This window comes from Conger conger, chromosome 7 (assembly GCF_963514075.1).
Source record: "Conger conger chromosome 7, fConCon1.1, whole genome shotgun sequence".
NCBI lineage: Eukaryota > Metazoa > Chordata > Actinopteri > Anguilliformes > Congridae > Conger > Conger conger.
Window position 1 is genome coordinate 6,802,439 of NC_083766.1, and position 24,368 is coordinate 6,826,806.

Consider the following 24,368-nt stretch of genomic DNA (forward strand, 5'->3'; position numbering starts at 1 on the left):
ATAGCTAAAAGATAACAGCAGTGTTGAAAAGTAGTTAGAAAGAATACCTGCAAGTGTTTTAGAAAGGGTAGCATTATTTAATGTGTAATATTTAACTGTATTTTATATATGAATTTATTTAATTATATTTCAGATGCTGTTTTCCATTTCTTTTTTTAAAACAGCACCCAGGAGTCGCATGTCGTACACTGCACTGTGTGTCTGCTTATTTAATTATTTCTGTTGTGAAGCAGTTTTCCTCTCTGGGAAAATAATATTTCAGTACATGGAATTGAAATGTAAAATTAAACAGTTTTTTCATTGGTTGGAAATCCTGGCATAGCTCAATCCTTCATCAGTATGCCCTTGTATGGTCTGTATGGTGAATGGTGGTCCTGGCTAAATTCCTAACCCTAGCTCTTTCAACCTGCCATCTAATCATCCCCTGATTCAATTGGCGAAAACATTGTTCTCTCCCTCTCCACCTTCTCTGGTGTGTGGTGAATGTCCTGGCACAAACTGGCTGCCATGCATCACCCAGGTGGGTGCTACACATCGGTGGTGGTTGAGGTGACTTTCACTGTAAGTGCTTTGATGGCCAGGGTTACCAAGGAAACAGTCGCAACGCAAAAAACATTCGCTCTATTGCAACTGGTTTGTGGCCGCAGATACACATTAACGACCAATTGACTAAGACTATTACGATTTACACAGTCGAATAAATTGAATTCCCTCTTTCGCAATTTTGTGGTAGGAAACACCCATAAAACATCAGAAAAATAGTATGGTTACATATCCAGATTACAAGTCACTGAGAAATGGGTATGGATCTACCAAAATAAAAGAAAATAGACCAGGAAATATAGGTAGTACATGGGATGGAGCAGCTTCCCACCGTATTACAGTGTATAGGAATACAACCGCAACTGTGAGGGAGAATTATCTTGTGACATCGCACAATAAATTAATTCTTATACACCAAGTGAGCATTTTATCCGGTATTTATCAGACTTATTTTTCAGACTTATTGGTCTTCTGCGGCTGTAGCCTATCCACTTAAGAGGTTTGTCGCACTGTATGTTCAGAGATCCTCTTCTGCATACCACTGGTGTAATGTGTGGTTATTTGTGTTACTGTCACCTTCCTGTCAGCTTTGATCAGTCTGCAGGGGCGTGTCTATGGGTGGGCGTTGTGCTGTTGATTTTTCAATTGTCTGGGCCACCTATTTTAGTTACCTCGCCCGGAAAAGGGAAACCGGGGCCCCCTGCTGGAGCCAGACCCGGGAGGGGAGCTCGTCGGCGAGCGTCTGGTGGCCGGGCCTTATCCCATGGGGCCCGGCCGGGCACAGCCCGAACTGGTCACGTGGGGTCGCCGCCCTGTGGGCTCACCACCTGCAGGGGTCGGCATCGGAGTCGGGTGCTTTGCCCAACGGGCAGTAGGCAAAGGCGGGGATCTGGGCGTGCTGATCCTCGGCGTCGCAGACTGGTTCTGGGGACGTGGAACGTCACCTCTCTGGTGGGGAAGGAACCTGAGCTAGTGCGGGAGGCGGAGCGGTACCAACTAGATATAGTTGGGCTCACCTCCACGCACAGTACTGGTTCCGGAACCAAACTCCTGGAGAGGGGCTGGACTCTGTTCTTTTCTGGAGTTGCTCAAGGTGAGAGGCGCCGGGCGGGTGTGGGGATACTCACAAGCCACCGGCTGAGCGCCACTGTGTTGGAGTTCCACCCGGGGAACGAGAGGGTCGCTTCTCTGCGACTACGTGTCGCTGGGGGGAAGGCTCTGACTGTCATTTGTGCGTATGCACCAAATGGCAGTTCAGAGTATCCGGCCTTCTTGGAGTCACTGGGTGGCATCCTGGAAAGGGTGCCACCCGGAGACTCCATAGTTCTGCTGGGCGACTTCAACGCTCACGTGGGCAATGACGGAGAAACCTGGAGGGGGGTGATTGGGAGGAACGGCCTGCCTGATCTGAACCCAAGCGGTGTTTTGTTATTGGACTTCTGTGCTGGCCATGGATTGTCGATAACAAACACCATGTTTGAGCATAGGGTAGCTCATAAGTGTACTTGGTACCAGAGCACCTTAGGCCAAAGATCGATGATCGACTTTGTGGTCGTATCATCAGACCTGCGGCCGTATGTCTTGGACACTCGGGTGAAGAGAGGAGCAGAGCTGTCAACTGATCACCACCTGGTGGTGAGTTGGATCAAGTGGCCGGGGAGGCTGCCTGACAGACCCGGTAAACCCAAACGTGTAGTGAGGGTGAACTGGGAACGTCTGGCGGAGGCCCCTGTTCGCGAGGTCTTCAACTCCCACCTCCGGAAGAACTTCTCACGCATCCCGGGGGAAGCTGGGGACATGGAGTCCGAGTGGGCCATGTTCAAAGCCTCCATTGCAGAGGCGGCAAGCAGGAGCTGTGGTCAGAAGGTCATCGGTGCCTGTCGGGGCGGCAACCCAAGAACCCGCTGGTGGACACCAGCGGTGAGGGAGGCCGTCAAGCTGAAGAAGGAGGCCTTTCGGGCTTGGCTGGCCCGGGGGTCCCCTGAAGCAGCAGACAGGTACCGGGTGGCCAGAAGGGCTGCAGCTTCGGCAGTCACTGAAGCAAAAACCCGGGTATGGGAGGAGTTCGGGGAGGCTATGGAGAAGGACTTTCGGTTGGCCTCGAGGAAGTTCTGGCAAACCATCCGACGACTCAGAAAGGGAAAGCAGGGCTTGTCTCAGGCTGTTTTCAGCAGGGGAGGAGAACTGCTGACCCGGACTGGGGATATTGTCGGACGGTGGAAAGAGCACTTCGAGGAGCTCCTGAACCCGAACAACACGTCCTCTGTGGAAGAGGCAGAGCCTGAAGACTCGGGGGAATCTGCACCTATATCCCTGGCGGAAGTTGCTGAGGTAGTCAAAAAGCTCCTCAGTGGCAAGTCGCCGGGTGTAGATGAGATTCGCCCTGAGATGCTGAAGGCTCTGGACATTGTTGGGCTGTCTTGGCTGACACGCCTCTTCAGTGTCGCGTGGAGATCGGGGACAGTACCTGTAGAGTGGCAGACCGGGGTGGTGGTCCCCATTTTCAAGAAGGGGGATCGGAGGGTGTGCTCCAATTACCGGGGTATCACACTCCTCAGCCTCCCTGGGAAAGCTTACTCTAGGGTACTGGAAAGGAGGCTCCGACCGACGGTCGAACCTCGGATTCAGGAGAAGCAATGTGGCTTCCGTCCTGGCCGTGGAACAGTGGACCAGCTCTTTACCTTGGCAGGGTTGCTGGCGGGGTCATGGGAGTTTGCCCATCCAGTCCACATGTGCTTCGTGGACTTGGAGAAGGCTTTCGACCGTGTCCCCCGGGGAACCCTGTGGGGTGTACTGCGGGAGTATGGGGTACCGGGGCCGTTGTTACGAGCCATCCGGTCCCTGTATAACCAAAGTGAGAGCTGTGTCCGCATTCTCGGCACAAAGTCAAGCACGTTTCCGGTGGGTGTTGGACTCCGCCAAGGTTGCCCCTTGTCACCGGTCCTGTTTGTGGTATTCATGGACAGGATCTCAAGGCGCAGCCGAGGTCAGGAGAGTGTCCGGTTTGGTGACCTCAGAATCGCATCTCTGCTTTTTGCGGATGATGTGGTTCTGCTGGCTTCATCGGACCGTGACCTTCAGCACGCACTGGAGCGGTTTGCAGCCGAGTGTGAAGCGGCCGGGATGAGAGTCAGCACCTCCAAGTCCGAGGCCATGGTTCTCTGCCGGAAAACGGTGGATTGCTCCCTCCGGGTTGGGAACGAGTCTTTGCCCCAAGTGAAGGAGTTCAAGTATCTCGGGGTCTTGTTCACGAGTGAGGGTAGAAGGGAGCGTGAGATCGACAGGCGGATCGGTGCAGCGTCAGCAGTAATGCGGGCGTTGCACCGGACCGTTGTGGTGAAGAAGGAGCTGAGCCGGAAGGCGAAGCTCTCGATTTACTGGTCGATCTACGTCCCAACCCTCACCTATGGTCACGAGCTTTGGGTAGTGACCGAAAGAACGAGATCGCGTATACAAGCGGCCGAAATGAGCTTCCTCCGTAGGGTGGCCGGGCTCAGCCTTAGAGATAGGGTGAGGAGCTCGGACATCCGGAGGGAGCTCGGAGTAGAGCCGCTGCTCCTTCGCGTCGAAAGGAGCCAATTGAGGTGGTTCGGGCATCTGATCAGGATGCCTCCCGGGCGCCTCCCTTTGGAGGTTTTCCGGGCTCGTCCAACTGGGCGGAGACCCCGAGGGAGACCCAGAGCCCGCTGGAGAGATTATATATCTCTCCTGGCCAGGGAACGCCTCGGGATCCCCCAGGAGGAGCTAGAATGCGTTGCTGGGGAGAGGGACGCCTGGAATACCCGGCTTTGCCTACTGCCCCCGCGACCCGACTCCGGATAAGCGGGTGACGATGGATGGATGGATGGACCTATTTTAGTTCCAATCCTGTCTGTCACGTATTTTCACTCCAACCCTCTCGTTCAATTAAAACGAATACAAACAGCTCAAAGATGCTGGGTGTGTTCGATTACTAGCTCTCAGAGTGTGCAGTGCTCTGAATTTCCCAACGACGGCTTGGAGTGCTAATAAATGAATGCACCTGTCTTAAGTGACTGAGAGGCTGCTTGCTTCTTGAGTCGGCTTTGGGAGGCTGGTTAAACACTTTCTTTCTATGGTTTGCTCTAGTAACCTACCTATTTTCTATGCTAGATCATTTTGCTAGTTGTTTTTTGTTAACTCGAAGTTGTCTGAACCACAATTAGCCAAATAAAAACGTATACACACACGTATAGTAATAAAAAGAATATAAAAATGAGGTTTCATTGAATCTGCTTATCATATTGACATAGACATCGTTCTGTCATAGGCAGAACTATTGGAGTTCATCATATAAATGTTCCTGATACAGGCAGTGCTGCCTGACCCTGTGCATTCTATTATATTGTAGCCTACGGAAGATCCAAACTTTGTTTTCTTCTCTCATCATACATCATACAAATTCTCAAACAATTATTATTATTTTTATTTTTTTTCTTTACAAATTCTCATCATGAAATCAGAATCAAAATCTTTTTTTTTTTCACGAGGTAATGGGAGGTTTGGGCTGTTCCTATTGGCCTCCACACATCTTGGTCCCTTTAACCACATGTCAATTCTTTGATTACACATCTAAAATTGTGGAAGACAGTGCCCAATCAGAAAAAAAAAGAATTATGAGCTCACTGTAGAAAATATTTTTACGGCAAAAATATAAAACTCGCAATATTATTTCTTATATTGTCAAAGGTGTGGGTTTACAGAAAAACAGAAAGGCCTAGATTTCTGTCCCCCAGAGAGACTGAATGGTGCTGTAGGTAAGATCTAAACTCATACTACTTATTCAAGTCATGTTCCCAGAGCTGTCCATTTATTTGACACCCTACTGAACATTTAATTAAAAATTTCAACAAAGATTATAGAATCAGAAATTCCTTGTTGCCATGTTATCAATTAAGCTCAAAGTGAACAATGCTTTTCCGTTTTAAAATCCCAAATGACTTTACCTTTTTAATGAATTAGGTCATTTCCCACCAGAGAGATACACTTGATCTACAATTCTGTACATACATTATGACAATTGACTGGACTACATTTATATTCCTTTTTGTATTTTATTGTATTATTACCCCTCCGAGGAATCGCCACCTTAACGTGGTGGAGGGGGTTGTGTGTCCCGGTGATCCTGGGAGCTAGGTTGTCGGGGGCACTGTTAGCCCCCAGTAGGGTCTCCCAAGGCAAATTGGTCCCGAGGGAGGGGCCGGACTAAGAGCGATTCAAAGACTCCCATGATACGGCCACACAACGACCCAGTTACCTCGCCCGGAAAAGGGAAACCGGGGCCCCCTGCTGGAGCCAGACCCGGGAGGGGAGCTCGTCGGCGAGCGTCTGGTGGCCGGGCCTTATCCCATGGGGCCCTGCCGGGCACAGCCCGAACTGGTCACGTGGGGTCGCCGTCCTGTGGGCTCACCACCTGCAGGGGTCGGCATAGGAGTCGGGTGCTTTGCCCAACGGGCAGTAGGCAAAGGCGGGGATCCGGGCGTGCTGATCCTCGGCGTCGCAGACTGGTTCTGGGGACGTGGAACGTCACCTCTCTGGTGGGGAAGGAACCGGAGCTAGTGCGGGAGCAGTATCAACTAGATATAGTTGGGCTCACCTCCACGTACAGTACTGGTTCCAGAACCAAACTCCTGGAGAGGGGCTGGACTCTGTTCTTTTCTGGAGTTGCTCAAGGTGAGAGGCGCCGGGCGGGTGTGGGGATACTCACAAGCCACCGGCTGAGCACCACTGTGTTGGAGTTCCACCCGGGGAACGAGAGGGTCGCCTCTCTGCGACTACGTGTCACTGGGGGGAAAGCTCTGACTGTCATTTGTGCTTATGCACCAAACAGCAGTTCAGAGTATCCGGCCTTCTTGGAGTCATTGGGCGGCATCCTGGAAAGGGTGCCACCCGGAGACTCCATAGTTCTGCTGGGCGACTTCAACGCTCACGTGGGCAATGACGGAGAAACCTGGAGGGGGGTGATTGGGAGGAACGGCCTGCCTGATCTGAACCCAAGCGGTGTTTTGTTATTGGACTTCTGTGCTGGTCATGGATTGTCGATAACAAACACCATGTTCGAGCATAGGGTAGCTCATAAGTGTACTTGGTACCAGAGCACCTTAGGCCAAAGATCGAAGATCGACTTTGTGGTCGTATCGTCAGACCTGCGGCCGTATGTCTTGGACACTTGGGTGAAGAGAGGAGCAGAGCTGTCAACTGATCACCACCTGGTGGTGAGTTGGATCAAGTGGCCGGGGAGGCTGCCAGACAGACCCGGTAAACCCAAACGTGTAGTGAGGGTGAACTGGGAACGTCTGGCGGAGGCCCCTGTTCGCGAGGTCTTCAACTCCCACCTCCGGAGGACCTTCTCACGCATCCCGGGGGAAGCTGGGGACATGGAGTCCGAGTGGTCCATGTTCAAAGCCTCCATTGCAGAGGCGGCAAGCAGGAGCTGTGGCCAGAAGGTCATCGGTGCCTTTCGGGGCGGCAACCCAAGAACCCGCTGGTGGACACCAGCGGTGAGGGAGGCCGTCAAGCTGAAGAAGGAGGCCTTTCGGGCTTGGCTGGCCCGGGGGTCCCCTGAAGCAGCAGACAGGTACCGGGTGGCCAGAAGGGCTGCGGCTTCGGCAGTCGCTGAAGCAAAAACCCGGGTATGGGAGGAGTTCGGTGAGGCTATGGAGAAGGACTTTCGGTTGGCCTCGAGGAAGTTCTGGCAAACCATCCGACGACTCAGAAAGGGAAAGCAGGGCTTGTCTCAGGCTGTTTTCAGCAGGGGAGGAGAACTGCTGACCCGGACTGGGGATATTGTCGGGTGGTGGAAGGAGCACTTTGAGGAGCTCCTGAACCTGAACAACACATCCTCTGTGGAAGAGGCAGTGCCCGAAGACTTGGGGGAATCTGCACCTATATCCCTGGTGGAAGTTGCTGAGGTAGTCAAAAAGCTCCTCAGTGGCAAGTCGCTGGGTGTAGATGAGATTCGCCCTGAGATGCTGAAGGCTCTGGACATTGTTGGGCTGTCTTGGCTGACACGCCTCTTCAGTGTCGTGTGGAGGTCGGGGACAGTACCTGTAGAGTGGCAGACCGGGGTGGTGGTCCCCATTTTCAAGAAGGGGGACCGGAGGGTGTGCTCCAATTACCGGGGTATCACACTCCTCAGCCACCCTGGGAAAGCTTACTCTAGGGTGCTGGAAAGGAGGCTCCGACCGACAGTCGAACCTCGGATTCAGGAGGAGCAATGTGGCTTCCGTCCTGGTCGTGGAACAGTGGACCAGCTCTTTACCTTGGCAGGGTTGCTGGCGGGGTCATGGGAGTTTGCCAATCCAGTCCACATGTGCTTTGTGGACTTGGAGAAGGCTTTCGACCGTGTCCCCCGGGGAACCCTGTGGGATGTACTGCGGGAGTATGGGGTACCGGGGCCGTTGATACGAGCCATCCGGTCCCTGTATAACCAAAATGAGAGCTGTGTCCGCATTCTCGGCACAAAGTCAAGCATGTTTCCTGTGGGTGTTGGACTCCGCCAAGGTTGCCCCTTGTCACCGGTCCTGTTTGTGGTATTCATGGACAGGATCTCAAGGCGCAGCCGAAGTGAGGAGAGTGTCCGGTTTGGTGACCTCAGAATCGCATCTCTGCTATTTGCGGATGATGTGGTTCTGCTGGCTTCATCGGACCGTGACCTTCAGCACGCACTGGAGCGGTTTGCAGCCGAGTGTGAAGCGGCCGGGATGAGAGTCAGCACCTCCAAGTCCGAGGCCATGGTTCTCTGCCGGAAAACGGTGGATTGCTCCCTCTGGGTTGGGAACGAGTCTTTGCCCCAAGTGAAGGAGTTCAAGTATCTCGGGGTCTTGTTCACGAGTGAGGGTAGAAGGAAGCGTGAGATCGACAGGCGGATCGGTGCAGCGTCAGCAGTAATGCGGGCGTTGCACCAGACCGTTGTGGTGAAGAGATTTACTGGTCGATCTACGTCCCAATCCTCACCTATGGTCACAAGCTTTGGGTAGTGACCGAAAGAACGAGATCGCGTATACAAGCGGCCGAAATGAGCTTCCTCCGTAGAGTGGCCGGGCTCAGCCTTAGAGATAGGGTGAGGAGCTTGGACGTCCGGAGGGAGCTCGGAGTAGAGCCGCTGCTCCTTCGTGTCGAAAGGAGCCAATTGAGGTGGTTCGGGCATCTGATCAGGATGCCTCCCGGGCGCCTCCCTTTGGAAGTTTTCCAGGCTCGTCCAACTGGGCGGAGACCCCGAGGGAGACCCAGAGCCCGCTGGAGAGATTATATATCTCTCCTGGCCAGGGAATGCCTCGGGATCCCCCAGGAGGAGCTAGAATGCGTTGCTGGGGAGAGGGACGCCTGGAATACCCGGCTTTGCCTACTGCCACCGCGACCCGACTCCGGATGAGCGGGTGATGATGGATGGATGGATGGATGGATGGATTATCTACATATTATATACTTTATGAACATAGTTTACATATTCATTCATTCATTCATTATCCTAACCCGCTTATCCTGAATAGGGTCGCGGGGGGCTGGAGCCTATCCCAGCATACATTGGGCGAGAGGCAGGAATACACCCTGGACAGGTCGCCAGTCCATCGGAGGGCACACACACCATTCACTCACACACTCATACACTCATACCTACGGGCAATTTAGACTCTCCAATCAGCCTAACCTGCATGTCTTTGGACTGTGGGAGGAAACCGGAGTACCCGGAGGAAACCCATGCAAACACGGGGAGAACATGCAAACTCCACACAGAGAGGCCAGGACCCAGGACCTCCTTGCTGTGAGGCGGCAGTGCTTCCCACTGCACCATCCGTGCTGCCTAGCTTACATATTATATAGTGTATATACACTCACCAAGCACTTTATTACTTTATTGTACTTTATTACACCTGCTTATTCATGCGATTATCTAAGCAGCCAATTGTGTGGCAGCAGTGCAGTCTATACAATCATGTTGATACGGGTCGGGAGCTTCAGTTAATTTTCACCTGAATTATCAGAATAGGGAAAAAATGTGATCGAAGTGACTTTGACCGTGGAATGATTGTTGGTGGCAGACAGGGTGGTTTGAGTATCTCAGAAACTGCTGATCTCCTGGGATTTTCACCCACAATAGTCTCTAGAGTTTGCAAAGAATGGTGCAAAAAACAAGTGAGCAGCAGTTCTGTGGGCACAAATGCCTTGTTTATGAGAGACGTCAGAGGAGAATGGCCAGACTGGTCAAAGCTGACAGTTACGCAAATAACCACACATTGGAACAGTGGTATGCAGAAGAGCATCTCTGAACACACAGCGAATCATAACTCTTAAGTGGATAGGCTACAGCAGTAGAAGTTTAAAAAGTCTAATAAATATCTAATAAACTTCTCGGTGAGTGTACATTAGTTTGACAAAGCAAATATTTAAGAGACTGCATTATTATGTTAGTAGCTGATCATGAACATCTTTGTGAAATTACAGTTCTTGCACAGACACTGTTTTTTTTTCGGTTTTTTATTTTTTAGTTGGAAGTTTTGGGAGGAGTTGATCGACTGTTCTTGAAACGTAGGCCTATATTAAAAATATAAGCTTCCTAATAATAGAAAGGTAGAGAAACCATATGTTGCAAAACAATTTTCTTTTAATAAAGAATGACACAACTCATAATTAAAACACAAGTTAAAACAAATCTTTAACGAGCATCGTTGCCAACAAACTAGCGCGCCTCTGGTCGTAAGCAATGTGATTTCTTGAATGAATCCCGGCTCGAGTAACCCGTGTTCCCCCCTTTCATAGCAAAGCCGATCCATGTCCATCCTGGGTAATTCCCAGCTCAAGAGCAGGGTCTTGGTTCTGGGAAGGATATCCTAGGTTGACACTCTTTCACACCAACAGCAAACACAGGACATTCGTGATCACAGATCAGATCACATTTCTTCCCCATTCTGACGTTTGGTCTGAACAACAACTGAACCTCTTGACCATGTCTCCATGCTTTCATGCATTGAGATGCTACCACATGATTGGCTGATCAGACATTTGCATTAACAAGCTGATGTGCAGGTCTACCGCTTAATGCATGTTATATCGAGACGTTTTGAAAATAAGACATAAGAAAATAAGTGCCCTTTGTTGCTAACTTAAATTCTTATTGAACTTGTCTCTCTCTGATTTATTATAATCTACAGTATTTATCATATGCCCCCCCCCATCCCCTCCATGTATGTACAGTATGTACACGCACACACACAGAGCATTTTTTTGCCTTTCACTAATGAGCCCTGTTTTAGTTGTAATGTCGTGGGTAATGATGTGTTGACGTAATGCTGTCAAAGGACACATGGTCCTGTGCAAAGATGGTCATATAAGGATGTTAGCTGGTTCTAACAGCCTTCTGTCTATTCAACAAGGCTACCTGGAGAGAGTTCTACACGGAATTCTTCTGCATAGTGAGTAATTCAGTGGTGTACATGGATTTGTTTTTCATGTACTGTACTTGATAAGAGATATTTCAGTGAATGTCTAATCTTCTGATTCTGAACTGTAAATGCAAGTGTTACTGACAGTTTCACAAAAGGTTCTTTCTTATAGGACTGATAATAATAGGCTGGTTACCAACAGCCAGAATATTATTTAGATGACTATAACCAATGATATCTATGACTTCCTTCCTTCATGGTATTTCTTTTAACTTGTATTTGAAAACAGCTAAGAGAGAATCTCAGGATTTATTGTGATAAAAAAAGAAGAAGTTAGAATTGCGTTTTGTCCTTGGTAAGAATGTCATTTGAGATAGGAATAATCCTAAAGCAGTTGTTTCAACAAATTTCTGTCATTATCTCTCATCAGGCTCAGCTGAAGCATGGTGAACGCCACAGTCATCGCCAGCGATGTGCCGGCAAAAGCCGCCCTGTCCATGACACCGTGTTTTTTCTTCCTCTACATTAATGTTGTCATGTTAATCACCCTGAGGAGTAAGGCCATCTTCCGAGAGACCTCCCGCTACATCCTCTTCACCAACATGCTGTTCGCTGACTCTCTGACCCTGGTGACCTGCATGTTGATGTATATCTTTGCCATCGTCAGGCTGTACATAAGTAGCATTGCGTGTGTCCTTATGATGCTTGCTGGAGGCGTCCTCTCTCTTATCTCCCCACTCAACTTGGCCGTGATGGCTTTGGAGCGGTACATCGCCATCTGCTTCCCCCTCAGGCATGCTGAGATCACCATGTGCAGGAGGACGGGCGTGGCCATTGCCATTGTGTGGGCGCTGGGCTCAGTGCAGGCTTTCACCAACCTGATTTTGCTCCTTATTTCAGGACCACTTGTCTCCACATTGGACTTCTGCTCAGGATTATCCATGCCCGGCCTGGAGGTGTACACAGACGTAAATAATGCATTCACAATCATCTACTTCCTGTCAGTGGGGATCACCATTGTGTACACGTACATTGGCATTGTTGTGGCTGCGAGATCAGCTTCCTCAGACAAATGTTCAGCTGCTAAGGCCCACAGGACAGTATTGCTGCATCTGATTCAGCTGGGGCTTTGTCTGTCTTCCATTCTCTTTGACACGATTGTTGCACTAGTACGTCCACATTTGGACCTATTTGCTGCTTTAAATGTGCAGTATGTCATGTTCCTGGGGCTGGTCATCTTCCCCAGATGTCTGAGCCCACTCATATATGGGCTGAGAGATCAGACCTTCAGGCCCCTTTTTCTATACAACTTCACTTTTGGTTTCCGTGCCAATAATTAAATAGCTAAAAGATAACCGCAGTGTTGAAAAGTAGTTAGAAAGAATACCTACAAGTGTTTTAGAAAGGGTAGCATTACTTTATTGTGTAATATTTAACTGTATTGCCATTTTATATATGAATTTATTTAATTATATTTCAGATGCTGTTTTCCATTTCTTTTTTTAAAACATGTTAAATGTAAAATTAAACAGTTTTTTAATTGGTTGGAAATCCTGGCATAGCTCAATCCTTCATCAGTATGCCCTTGTATGGTCTGTATGGTGAATGGTGGTCCTGGCTAAATTCCTAACCCTAGCTCTTTCAACCTGCCATCTAATCATCCCCTGATTCAATTGGCAAAAACATTGTTCTCTCCCTCTCCACCTTCTCTGGTGTGTGGTGAATGTCCTGGCACAAACTGGCTGCCATGCATCACCCAGTTGGGTGCTACACATTGGTGGTGGTTGAGGCGACTTTCACTGTAAGTGCTTTGATGGCCAGGTTTACCAAGGAAACAGTCGCAACGCAAAAAACATTCGCTCTATTGCAACTGGTTTGCGGCCGCAGATACACATTAACGACCGATTGACTAAGACTATTACGATTTACACAGTCGAATAAATGGAATTCCCTCTTTCGCAATTTTGTGGTAGGAAACACCCATAAAACATCAGAATAATAGTATGGTTACATATCCAGATTACAAGTTGCTGAGAAATGGGTATGGATCTACCAAAATAAAAGAAAATAGACCATAGAAATATAGGTAGTACATGGGATGGAGCAGCTTCCCACCGTATTACAGTGTATAGGAATACAACCGCAACTGTGAGGGAGAATTATCTTGTGACATCGCACAATAAATTAATTCTTATACACCAAATGAGCACTTTATCCGGTATTTATCAGACTTATTTTTCAGACTTATTGGTCTTCTGCGGCTGTAGCCTATCCACTCAAGAGGTTTGCCGCGCTGTATGTTCAGAGATCCTCTTCTGCATACCACTGGTGTAATGTGTGGTTATTTGTGTTACTGTCACCTTCCTGTCAGCTTTGATCAGTCTGCAGGGGCGTGTCTATGGGTGGGCGTTGTGCTGTTGATTTTTCAATTGTCTGGGCCACCTATTTTAGTTCCAATCCTGTCTGTCACATATTTTCACTCCAACCCTCTCGTTCAATTAAAATGAATACAAACAGCTCAAAGACGCTGGGTGTGTTCGATTACTAGCTCTCAGAGTGTCCAGTGCTCTGAATTTCCCAACGACGGCTTGGAGTGCTAAGAAATGAATGCACCTGTCTTAAGTGACTGAGAGGCTACTTGCTTTTTGAGTCGGCTTTGGGAGGCTGGTTAAACACTTTCTTTCTATGGTTTGCTCTAGTAACCTACCTATTTTCTATGCTAGATCATTTTGCTAGTTGTTTTTTGTTAACTCGATGTTGTCTGAACCACAATTAGCCAAATAAAAATGTATACACACACGTATAGTAATAAAAAGAATATAAAAATGAGGTTTCATTGAATCTGCTTATCATATTGACATAGACATCGTTCTGTCATAGGCAGAACTATTGGAGTTCATCATATAAATGTTCCTGATACAGGCAGTGCTGCCTGACCCTGTGCATTCTATTATATTGTAGCCTACGGAAGATCCAAACTTTGTTTTCTTCTCTCATCATACATCATACAAATTCTCAAACAATTATTATTATTATTTTTTTTTTTCTTTACAAATTCTCATCATGAAATCAGAATCAAAATCTTTTTTTTTTTCACGAGGTAATGGGAGGTTTGGGCTGTTCCTATTGGCCTCCACACATCTTGGTCCCTTTAACCACATGTCAATTCTTTGATTACACATCTAAAATTGTGGAGTATAGCGCCCAATCAGAAAAAAAATGAATTATGAGCTCACTGTAGAAAATATTTTTACGGCAAAAATATAAAACTCGCAATATTATTTCTTATATTTTCAAAGGTGTGGGTTTACAGAAAAACAGAAAGGCCTAGATATCTGTCCCCCAGAGAGACTGAATGGTGCTGTAGGTAAGATCTAAACTCATACTAGTTATTCAAGTCATGTTCCCAGAGCTTTCCATTTATTTGATAGCCTACTGAACATTTAATAAAAAATTTCAACAAAGATTATAGAATCAGAAAATCCTTGTTGCCATGTTGTCAATTAAGCTCAAAGTGAACAATGTTTTTCCGTTTTAAAATCCCAAATGACTTTACCTTTTTAACGAATTAGGTCATTTCCCACCAGAGAGATACACTTGATCTACAATTCTGTAAATACATTACGACAATTGACTGGACTACATTTATATTCCTTTTTGTATTTTATTGTGTTATTACCCCTCCGAGGAATCGCCACCTTAACGTGGTGGAGGGGTTTGTGTGTCCCGGTGATCCTGGGAGCTAGGTTGTCGGGGGCACTGTTAGCCCCCAGTAGGGTCTCCCAAGGCAAATTGGTCCCGGGGGAGGGGCTGGACTAAGAGCGATTCAATGACTCCCATGATACGGCCACACACCGACTCAGTTACCTCCCCCGGAAAAGGGAAACCGGGGCCCCCTGCTGGAGCCAGACCCGGGAGGGGAGCTCGTCGGCGAGCGTCTGGTGGCCGGGCCTTATCCCATGGGGCCCGGCCGGGCACAGCCCGAACTGGTCACGTGGGGTCGCCGCCCTGTGGGCTCACCACCTGCAGGGGTCGGCATAGGAGTCGGGTGCTTTGCCCAACGGGCAGTAGGCAAAGGCGGGGATCCGGGCGTGCTGATCCTCGGCGTCGCTGACTGGTTCTGGGGATGTGGAACGTCACCTCTCTGGTGGGGAAGGAACCGGAGCTAGTGCGGGAGCGGTATCAACTAGATATAGTTGGGCTTACCTCCACGCACAGTACTGGTTCCGGAACCAAACTCCTGGAGAGGGGCTGTTCTTTTCTGGAGTTGCTGGTGAGTGGCGCCGGGCGGGTGTGGGGATACTCACAAGCCACCGGCTGAGCGCCACTGTGTTGGAGTTCCACCCGGGGAACGAGAGGGTCGCCTCTCTGCGACTACGTGTCGCTGGGGGGAAAGCTCTGACTGTCATTTGTGCTTATGCACCAAACGGCAGTTCAGAGTATCCGGCCTTCTTGGAGTCATTGGGCGGCATCCTGGAAAGGGTGCCACCCGGAGACTCCATAGTTCTGCTGGGCGACTTCAACGCTCACGTGGGCAATGACGGAGAAACCTGGAGGGGGGTGATTGGGAGGAACGGCCTGCCTGATCTGAACCCAAGCGGTGTTTTGTTATTGGACTTCTGTGCTGGTCATGGATTGTCGATAACAAACACCATGTTCGAGCATAGGGTAGCTCATAAGTGTACTTGGTACCAGAGCACCTTAGGCCAAAGATCGATGATTGACTTTGTGGTCGTATCGTCAGACCTGCGGCCGTATGTCTTGGACACTCGGGGGAAGAGAGGAGCAGAGCTGTCAACTGATCACCACCTGGTGGTGAGTTGGATCAAGTGGCCGGGGAGGCTGCCGGACAGACCCGGTAAACCCAAACGTGTAGTGAGGGCCCTGTTCGCGAGGTCTTCAACTCCCACCTCCGGAGGACCTTCTCACGCATCCCGGGGGAAGCTGGGGACATGGAGTCCGAGTGGGCCATGTTCAAAGTCTCCATTGCAGAGGCGGCAAGCAGGAGCTGTGGCCAGAAGGTCATCGGTGCCTTTCGGGGCGGCAACCCAAGAACCCGCTGGTGGACACCAGCGGTGAGGGAGGCCGTCAAGCTGAAGAAGGAGGCCTTTCGGGCTTGGCTGGCCCGGGGGTCCCCTGAAGCAGCAGACAGGTACCGGGTGGCCAGAAGGGCTGCGGCTTCGGCAGTCGCTGAAGCAAAAACCCGGGTATGGGAGGAGTTCGGTGAGGCTATGGAGAAGGACTTTCGGTTGGCCTCGAGGAAGTTCTGGCAAACCATCCGACGACTCAGAAAGGGAAAGCAGGGCTTGTCTCAGGCTGTTTTCAGCAGGGGAGGAGAACTGCTGACCCGGACTGGGGATATTGTCGGGTGGTGGAAAGAGCACTTCGAGGACAACACGTCCTCTGTGGAAGAGGCAGAGCCCGAAGACTTGGGGGAATCTGCACCTATATCCCTGGTGGAAGTTGCTGAGGTAGTTAAAAAGCTCCTCAGTGGCAAGTCGCTGGGTGTAGATGAGATTCGCCCTGAGATGCTGAAGGCTCTGGACATTGTTGGGCTGTCTTGGCTGACACGCCTCTTCAGTGTCGCGTGGAGGTCGGGGACAGTACCTGTAGAGTGGCAGACCGGGGTGGTGGTCCCCATTTTCAAGAAGGGGGACCGGAGGGTGTTCACCAATTACCGGGGTATCACACTCCTCAGCCTCCCTGGGAAAGCTTACTCTAGGGTGCTGGAAAGGAGGCTCCGACCGACGGTCGAACCTCGGATTCAGAAAGAGAAATGTGGCTTCCGTCCTGGTCGTGGAACAGTGGACTAGCTCTTTACCTTGGCAGGGTTGCTGGCGGGGTCATGGGAGTTTGCCCATCCAGTCCACATGTGCTTTGTGGACTTGGAGAAGGCTTTCGACCGTGTCCCCCGGGGAACCCTGTGGGGTGTACTGCGGGAGTATAGGGTACCGGGGCCGTTGTTACGAGCCATCAGGTCCCTGTATAACCAAAGTGAGAGCTGTGTCCGTATTCTCGGCACAAAGTCAAGCACGTTTCCTGTGGGTGTTGGACTCCGCCAAGGTTGCCCCTTGTCACCGGTCCTGTTACTGGTATTCATGGACAGGATCTCAAGGCGCATCCGAGGTGAGGAGAGTGTCCGGTTTGGTGACCTCAGAATCGCATCTCTGCTTTTTGCGGATGATGTGGTTCTGCTGGCTTCATCGGACCGTGACCTTCAGCACGCACTGGAGCGGTTTGCAGCCGAGTGTGAAGCGGCCGGGATGAGAGTCAGCACCTCCAAGTCCGAGGCCATGGTTCTCTGCCGGAAAACGGTGGATTGCTCCCTCTGGGTTGGGAACGAGTCTTTGCCCCAAGTGAAGGAGTTCAAGTATCTCGGGGTCTTGTTCACGAGTGAGGGTAGAAGGAAGCGTGAGATCGACAGGCGGATCGGTGCAGCGTCAGCAGTAATGCGGGCGTTGCACCAGACCGTTGTGGTGAAGAGATTTACTGGTCGATCTACGTCCCAATCCTCACCTATGGTCACAAGCTTTGGGTAGTGACCGAAAGAACGAGATCGCGTATACAAGCGGCCGAAATGAGCTTCCTCCGTAGAGTGGCCGGGCTCAGCCTTAGAGATAGGGTGAGGAGCTTGGACGTCCGGAGGGAGCTCGGAGTAGAGCCGCTGCTCCTTCGTGTCGAAAGGAGCCAATTGAGGTGGTTCGGGCATCTGATCAGGATGCCTCCCGGGCGCCTCCCTTTGGAAGTTTTCCGGGCTCGTCCAACTGGGCGGAGACCCCGAGGGAGACCCAGAGCCCGCTGGAGAGATTATATATCTCTCCTGGCCAGGGAATGCCTCGGGATCCCCCAGGAGGAGCTAGAATGCGTTGCTGGGGAGAGGGACGCCTGGAATACCCGGCTTTGCCTACTGCCACCGCGACCCGACTCCGGATGAGCGGGTGATGATGGATGGATGGATGGATGGATGGATTATCTACATATTATATACTTTATGAACATAGTTTACATATTCATTCATTCATTCATTATCCTAACCCGCTTATCCTGAATAGGGTTGCGGGGGGCTGGAGCCTATCCCAGCATACATTGGGCGAGAGGCAGGAATACACCCTGGACAGGTCGCCAGTCCATCGGAGGGCACACACACCATTCACTCACACACTCATACACTCATACCTACGGGCAATTTAGACTCTCCAATCAGCCTAACCTGCATGTCTTTGGACTGTGGGAGGAAACCGGAGTACCCGGAGGAAACCCATGCAAACACGGGGAGAACATGCAAACTCTACACAGAGAGGCCAGGACCCAGGACCTCCTTGCTGTGAGGCGGCAGTGCTTCCCACTGCACCATCCGTGCTGCCTAGCTTACATATTATATAGTGTATATACACTCACCAAGCACTTTATTACTTTATTGTACTTTATTACACCTGCTTATTCATGCGATTATCTAAGCAGCCAATTGTGTGGCAGCAGTGCAGTCTATACAATCATGTAGATACGGGTCGGGAGCTTCAGTTAATTTTCACCTGAATTATCAGAATAGGGAAAAAATGTGATCAAAGTGACTTTGACCGTGGAATGATTGTTGGTGGCAGACAGGGTGGTTTGAGTATCTCAGAAACTGCTGATCTCCTGGGATTTTCACCCACAATAGTCTCTAGAGTTTGCAAAGAATGGTGCAAAAAACAAGTGAGCAGCAGTTCTGTGGGCACAAATGCCTTGTTTATGAGAGACGTCAGAGGAGAATGGCCAGACTGGTCAAAGCAGACAGTAACGCAAATAACCACACATTGGAACAGTGGTATGCAGAAGAGCATCTCTGAACACACAGCGAATCATAACTCTTAAGTGGATAGGCTACAGCAGTAGAAGTTTAAAAAGTCTAATAAATATCTAATAAACTTCTCGGTGAGTGTACATTAGTTTGACAAAGCAAATATTTAAGAGACTGCATTATTATGTTAGTAGCTGATCATGAACATCTTTGTGAAATTACAGTTCTTGCACAGACACTGTTTTTTTTTCGGTTTTTTATTTTTTAGTTGGAAGTTTTGGGAGGAGTTGATCGACTGTTCTTGAAACGTAGGCCTATATTAAAAATATAAGCTTCCTAATAATAGAAAGGTAGAGAAACCATATGTTGCAAAACAATTGTCTTTTAATAAAGAATGACAGAACTCATAATTAAAACACAAGTTAAAACAAATCTTTAACGAGCATCGTTGCCAACAAACTAGCACGCCTCTGGTCGTAAGCAATGTGATTTCTTGAATGAATCCCGGATCGAATAACCCGTGTTCCCCCCTTTCATAGCAAAGCTGATCCATGTCCATCCTGGGTAATTCCCAGCTCAAGAGCTGGGTCTTGTTTCTGGGAAGGATATCCTAGGTTGACACCCTTTCACACCAACAGCAAACACAGGACATTCGTGATCACAGATCAGATCACATTTCTTCCCCATTCTGACGTTTGGTCTGAACAACAACTGAACCTCTTGACCATGTCTCCATGCTTTCATGCATTGAGATGCTGCCACATGATTGGTTGATCAGACATTTGCATTAACAAGCTGATGTGCAGGTCTACCGCTTAATGCATGTTATATCGAGACGTTTTGAAAATAAGACATAAGAAAATAAGTGCCCTTTGTTGCTAACTTAAATTCTTATTGAACTTGTCTCTCTCTGATTTATTATAATCTACAGTATTTATCATATGCCCCCCCCCATCCCCTCCATGTATGTACAGTATGTACACGCACACACACAGAGCATTTTTTTGCCTTTCACTAATGAGCCTTGTTTTAGTTGTAATGTCATGGGTAATGATGTGTTGACGTAATGCTGTCAAAGGACACATGGTCCTGTGCAAAGATGGTCATATAAGGATGTTAGCTGGTTCTAACAGCCTTCTGTCTATTCAACAAGGCTACCTGGAGAGAGTTCTACACGGAATTCTTCTGCATAGTGAGTAATTCAGTGGTGTACATGGATTTGTTTTTCATGTACTGTACTTGATAAGAGATATTTCAGTGAATGTCTAATCTTCTGATTCTGAACTGTAAATGCAAGTGTTACTGACAGTTTCACAAAAGGTTCTTTCTTATAGGACTGATAATAATAGGCTGGTTACCAACAGCCAGAATATTATTTAGATGACTATAACCAATGATATCTATGACTTCCTTCCTTCATGGTATTTCTTTTTACTTGTATTTGAAAACAGCTAAGACAGAATCTCAGGATTTATTGTGATAAAAAAAAGAAGAAGTTAGAATTGCCTTTTGTCCTTGGTAAGAATGTCATTTGAGATAGGAATAATCCTAAAGCAGTTGTTTCAACAAATTTCTGTTATTATCTCTCATCAGGCTCAGCTGAAACATGGCAAACATCACAGTCAGCGCCAGCAACATCACAGTATCACAAATCAACAAGGGAGTACCGGCAAAAGCTGCCCTGTCCATGACACCATGTTTTTTCTTCCTCTACATAAATGTTGTCATGTTAATCACCCTGAGGAGTAAGGCCATCTTCCGAGAGACCTCCCGCTACATCCTCTTCACCAACATGCTGTTCGCTGACTCTCTGACTCTGGTGACCTGCATGTTGATGTATATCTTTGCCATCGCCAGGCTGTCCATACTCAGCATTGTGTGTGCCCTTGTGATGCTTGCTGGAGGCGTCATCTCTCTTATCTCCCCACTCAGCTTGGCCGTGATGGCTTTGGAGCGGTACATCGCCATCTGCTTCCCCCTCAGGCATGCTGAGATCACCATGTGCAGGAGGACGGGCGTGGCCATTGCCATTGTGTGGGCGCTGGGCTCAGTGAAGGCTTTCACCAACCTGATTTTGCTCCTTATCTCAGGACCACTTGTCTCCACATTGGACTTCTGCTCAGGATTATCCATGCCCGATCAGTTCACGGACGTAAATAATGCATTCACAATCATCTACTTCCTGTCAGTGGGGCTCACCATTGTTTACACGTACATTGGCATTGTTGCGGCTGCGAGATCAGCTTCCTCAGACAAATGTTCAGCTGCTAAGGCCCACAGGACAGTATTGCTGCATCTGATTCAGCTGGGGCTTTGTCTGTCTTCCATTCTCTCGAACACCATTCTTACACTAGTACGTACATACTTGGACCTATTTGCTGCTTTAAATGTGCAGTATGTCATTTTCCTAGGGCTGGTCATCTTCCCCAGATGTCTGAGCCCACTCATATATGGGCTGAGAGATCAGACCTTCAGGCCCCTTTTTCTATACTACTTCACTTTTGGTTTCCGTGCCAATAATTAAATCGCTAAAAGATATCAGCAGTGTTGAAAAGTAGTTAGAAAGAATACCTGCAAGTGTTTTAGAAAGGGTAGCATTACTTTATTGTGTAATATTTAACTGTATTGCCATTTTATATATGAATTTATTTAATTATATTTCAGATGCTGTTTTCCATTTCTTTTTTTAAAACAGCACCCAGGAGACCCAAACTGAGTCACATGTTGTACACTGCGCTGTGTGTCTGCTTTTTAAATTATTTCTGTTGTGAAGCAGTTTTCCTCTCTGGGAAAATAATATTTCAGTACATGGAATTGAAATGTAAAATTAAACAGTTTTTTCATTGGTTGGAAATCCTGGCATAGCTCAGTCCTTCATCAATATGCCCTTGTATGGTCTGTATGGTGAATGGTGGTCCTGGCTAAATTCCTAACCCTAGCTCTTTCAACCTGCCATCTAATCATCCCCTGATTCAATTGGCAAAAACATTGTTCTCTCCCTCTCCACCTTAGCTGGTGTGTGGTGAATGTCCTGGCACAAACTGGCTGCCATGCATCACCCAGGTGGGTGCTACACATTGGTGGTGGTTGAGGCGACTTTCACTGTAAGTGCTTTGATGGCCAGGTTTACCAAGGAAACAGTCGCAATGCCAAAACATTCGCTCTATTGCAACTGGTTTGCGGCCGCAGATACACATTAACGACCGATTAACTAAGACTATTACGAATTACGCAGTCGAATAAATGGAATTCCCTCTTTCGCAATTTTGTGGTAGGAAACACCCATAAAACATCAGAAAAATAGTATGGTTACATATCCAGATTACAAGTTGCTGAGAAATGGGTATGGATCTATCAAAATAAAAGAAAATAGACCAGGAAATATAGGTAGTACATGGGATGGAGCAGCTTCCCACCATATTACAGTGTATAGGAATACAACCGCAACTGTGAGGGAGAATTATCTTGTGACATCGCACAATAAATTAATTCTTATACACCAAGTGAGCACTTTATCCGGTATTTATCAGACTTATTTTTCAGACTTATTGGTCTTCTGCGGCTGTAGCCTATCCACTTAAGAGGTTTGTCGCGCTGTATGTTCAGAGATCCTCTTCTGCATACCACTGGTGTAATGTGTGGTTATTTGTGTTACTGTCACCTTCCTGTCAGCTTTGATCAGTCTGCAGGGGCGTGTCTATGGGTGGGTGTTGTGCTGTTGATTTTTCAATTGTCTGGGCCACCTATTTTAGTTCCAATCCTGTCTGACACATATTTCCCGACGACGGCTTGGAGTGCTAATAAAGAATGCACCTGCTTAAGTGACTGAGAGGCTACTTGCTTCTTGAGTCTACGGAACATCCAAACTTTGTTTTCTTCTCTAGTTCATCATACAAATTCTCAAACAATATATATATATATATATATATATATATATATATATATATATATATATATATATTTTTTTTTTTTTTACAATTTCTCATCATAAAATCAAAATCAAAATTTTTTTTTTCACAAGGTAATGGGAGGTTTGGCCTGTTCCTATTGGCCTCCACACACCCTGATTAAACATCTAAAATTGTGGAGTACAGCGCCCAATCAGAAAAAAAAGAATTATAAGCTCCCTGTAGAAAATATTCTTACGGCAAAAATATAAAACTCACAATATTATTTCTTATATTGTCAAAGGTGTGGGTTTACAGAAAAACAGAAATGCCTTGATATCTGTCCCCCAGAGAGACTGAATGGTGCTGTAGGTAAGACCTAAACTCATACTACTTATTCAAGTCATGTTCCCAGAGCTTTCCATTTATTTGACAGCCTACCAGACCATTAATGAAAAATTTAAACAAAGATTATAGAAACAGAAAGTCCTTGTTGCCATGTTGCCAGTTAAGCTCAAAGTGAACAATGTTTTTCCATTTTAAAATCCCAAATGACTTTACCTTTTGAATGAATTAGGTCATTTCCCAACAGAGAGATACACTTGATCTGCAATTCTGTACATACAGTCAGGTCCATAAATATTGGGACATCGACACAATTCTCCTCTTTTTGGCTCTATACACCACCACAATGGATTTGAAATGAAATGAACAAGATATGCTTTAACTGCAGACTTTCAGCTTTAATTTGAGGGTATTTACATCCAAATCAGGTGAACGGTATAGGAATTACAAGTTTCTATATGTGCCTCCCACTTTTTAAGGAACCAAAAGTAATGGGACAATTGGCTGCTCAGCTGTTCCATGGCCAGGTGTGTGTTATTCCCTCATTATCTCATTTACAAGGAGCAGATAAAAGGTCTGGAGTTAATTTCAAGTGAGCTATTTGCATTTTGGAATCTGTTTCTGTCAACTCTCAATATGAGATCCAAAGAGCTGTCACTATCAGTGAAGCAAGCCATCATTAAGCTGAAAAATCAAAACAAACCCATCAGACGATAGCAAAAACATTAGGTGTGGCCTAATCAACAGGTTTTTAACATTCTTAAAAAGAAAGAACGCACCAGTGACCAAAAGACCAAAAGACTTGGAAGACCAAGGAAAACAACTGTGATGGATGACAGAAGAATTATTTTCCCTGGTAAAGAAAAACCCCTTCACAACAGATGGCCAGATCAAGAACACTCTCCAGGAGGTAGGTGTATGTGTGTCAAAGTCAACAATCAAGAGAAGACTTCACCAGAGTGAATACAGAGGGTTCACCACAAGATGTAAACCATTGGTGAGCCTCAAAAACAGGAAGACCAAATTAGAGTTTGCCAAACAACATCTAAAAAAGCCTTTACAGTTCTGGAACAACATCCTATGGACAGATGAGACACAAAGATCAACTTGTACCAGAATTATGGGAAGAGAAGAGTATGGAGAAGGAAAGGAACTGCTCATGATCCAAAACATACCATCACATCAGTGAAGCATGGTGGTGGTAGTGTCATGGCGTGGGCATGTATGGCCGCCAATGGAACTGGTTCCCTTGTATTTATTGATGATGTGACTGCTGACAAATGAGCCTAATCTGCATGTCTTTGGACTGTGGGAGGAAACCGGAGTACCCAGAGGAAACCCACGCGAACACGGGGAGAACATGCAAACTCCACACAGAGAGGCCCCGGCCGACAGGTATTCAAACCCAGGACC

At 47.7% G+C, this 24,368-nt stretch overlaps 2 protein-coding genes across 2 annotated transcripts; both read left to right on the forward strand.

Moving 5' to 3' along the window:
- Positions 1-11,386: 11,386 nt before the first annotated feature.
- LOC133132514 (odorant receptor 131-2-like) lies at positions 11,387-12,283 on the forward strand. Its single transcript, XM_061247974.1, has one exon. It carries the CDS (start codon positions 11,387-11,389, stop codon positions 12,281-12,283), a length of 897 nt encoding a protein of 298 aa, XP_061103958.1.
- Positions 12,284-20,329: 8,046 nt separating this feature from the next.
- Positions 20,330-21,247, forward strand: LOC133132515 (odorant receptor 131-2-like). Its single transcript, XM_061247975.1, has one exon. It carries the CDS (start codon positions 20,330-20,332, stop codon positions 21,245-21,247), a length of 918 nt encoding a protein of 305 aa, XP_061103959.1.
- Positions 21,248-24,368: the final 3,121 nt, after the last annotated feature.

What these genes read in the sequence shown, in the direction of transcription:
- LOC133132514 (XM_061247974.1), top strand. Translation starts at nt 11,387, where the DNA reads ATGGTGAACGCCACAGTCATCGCCAGCGATGTGCCGGCAAAAGCCGCC.
- LOC133132515 (XM_061247975.1), top strand. Translation starts at nt 20,330, where the DNA reads ATGGCAAACATCACAGTCAGCGCCAGCAACATCACAGTATCACAAATC.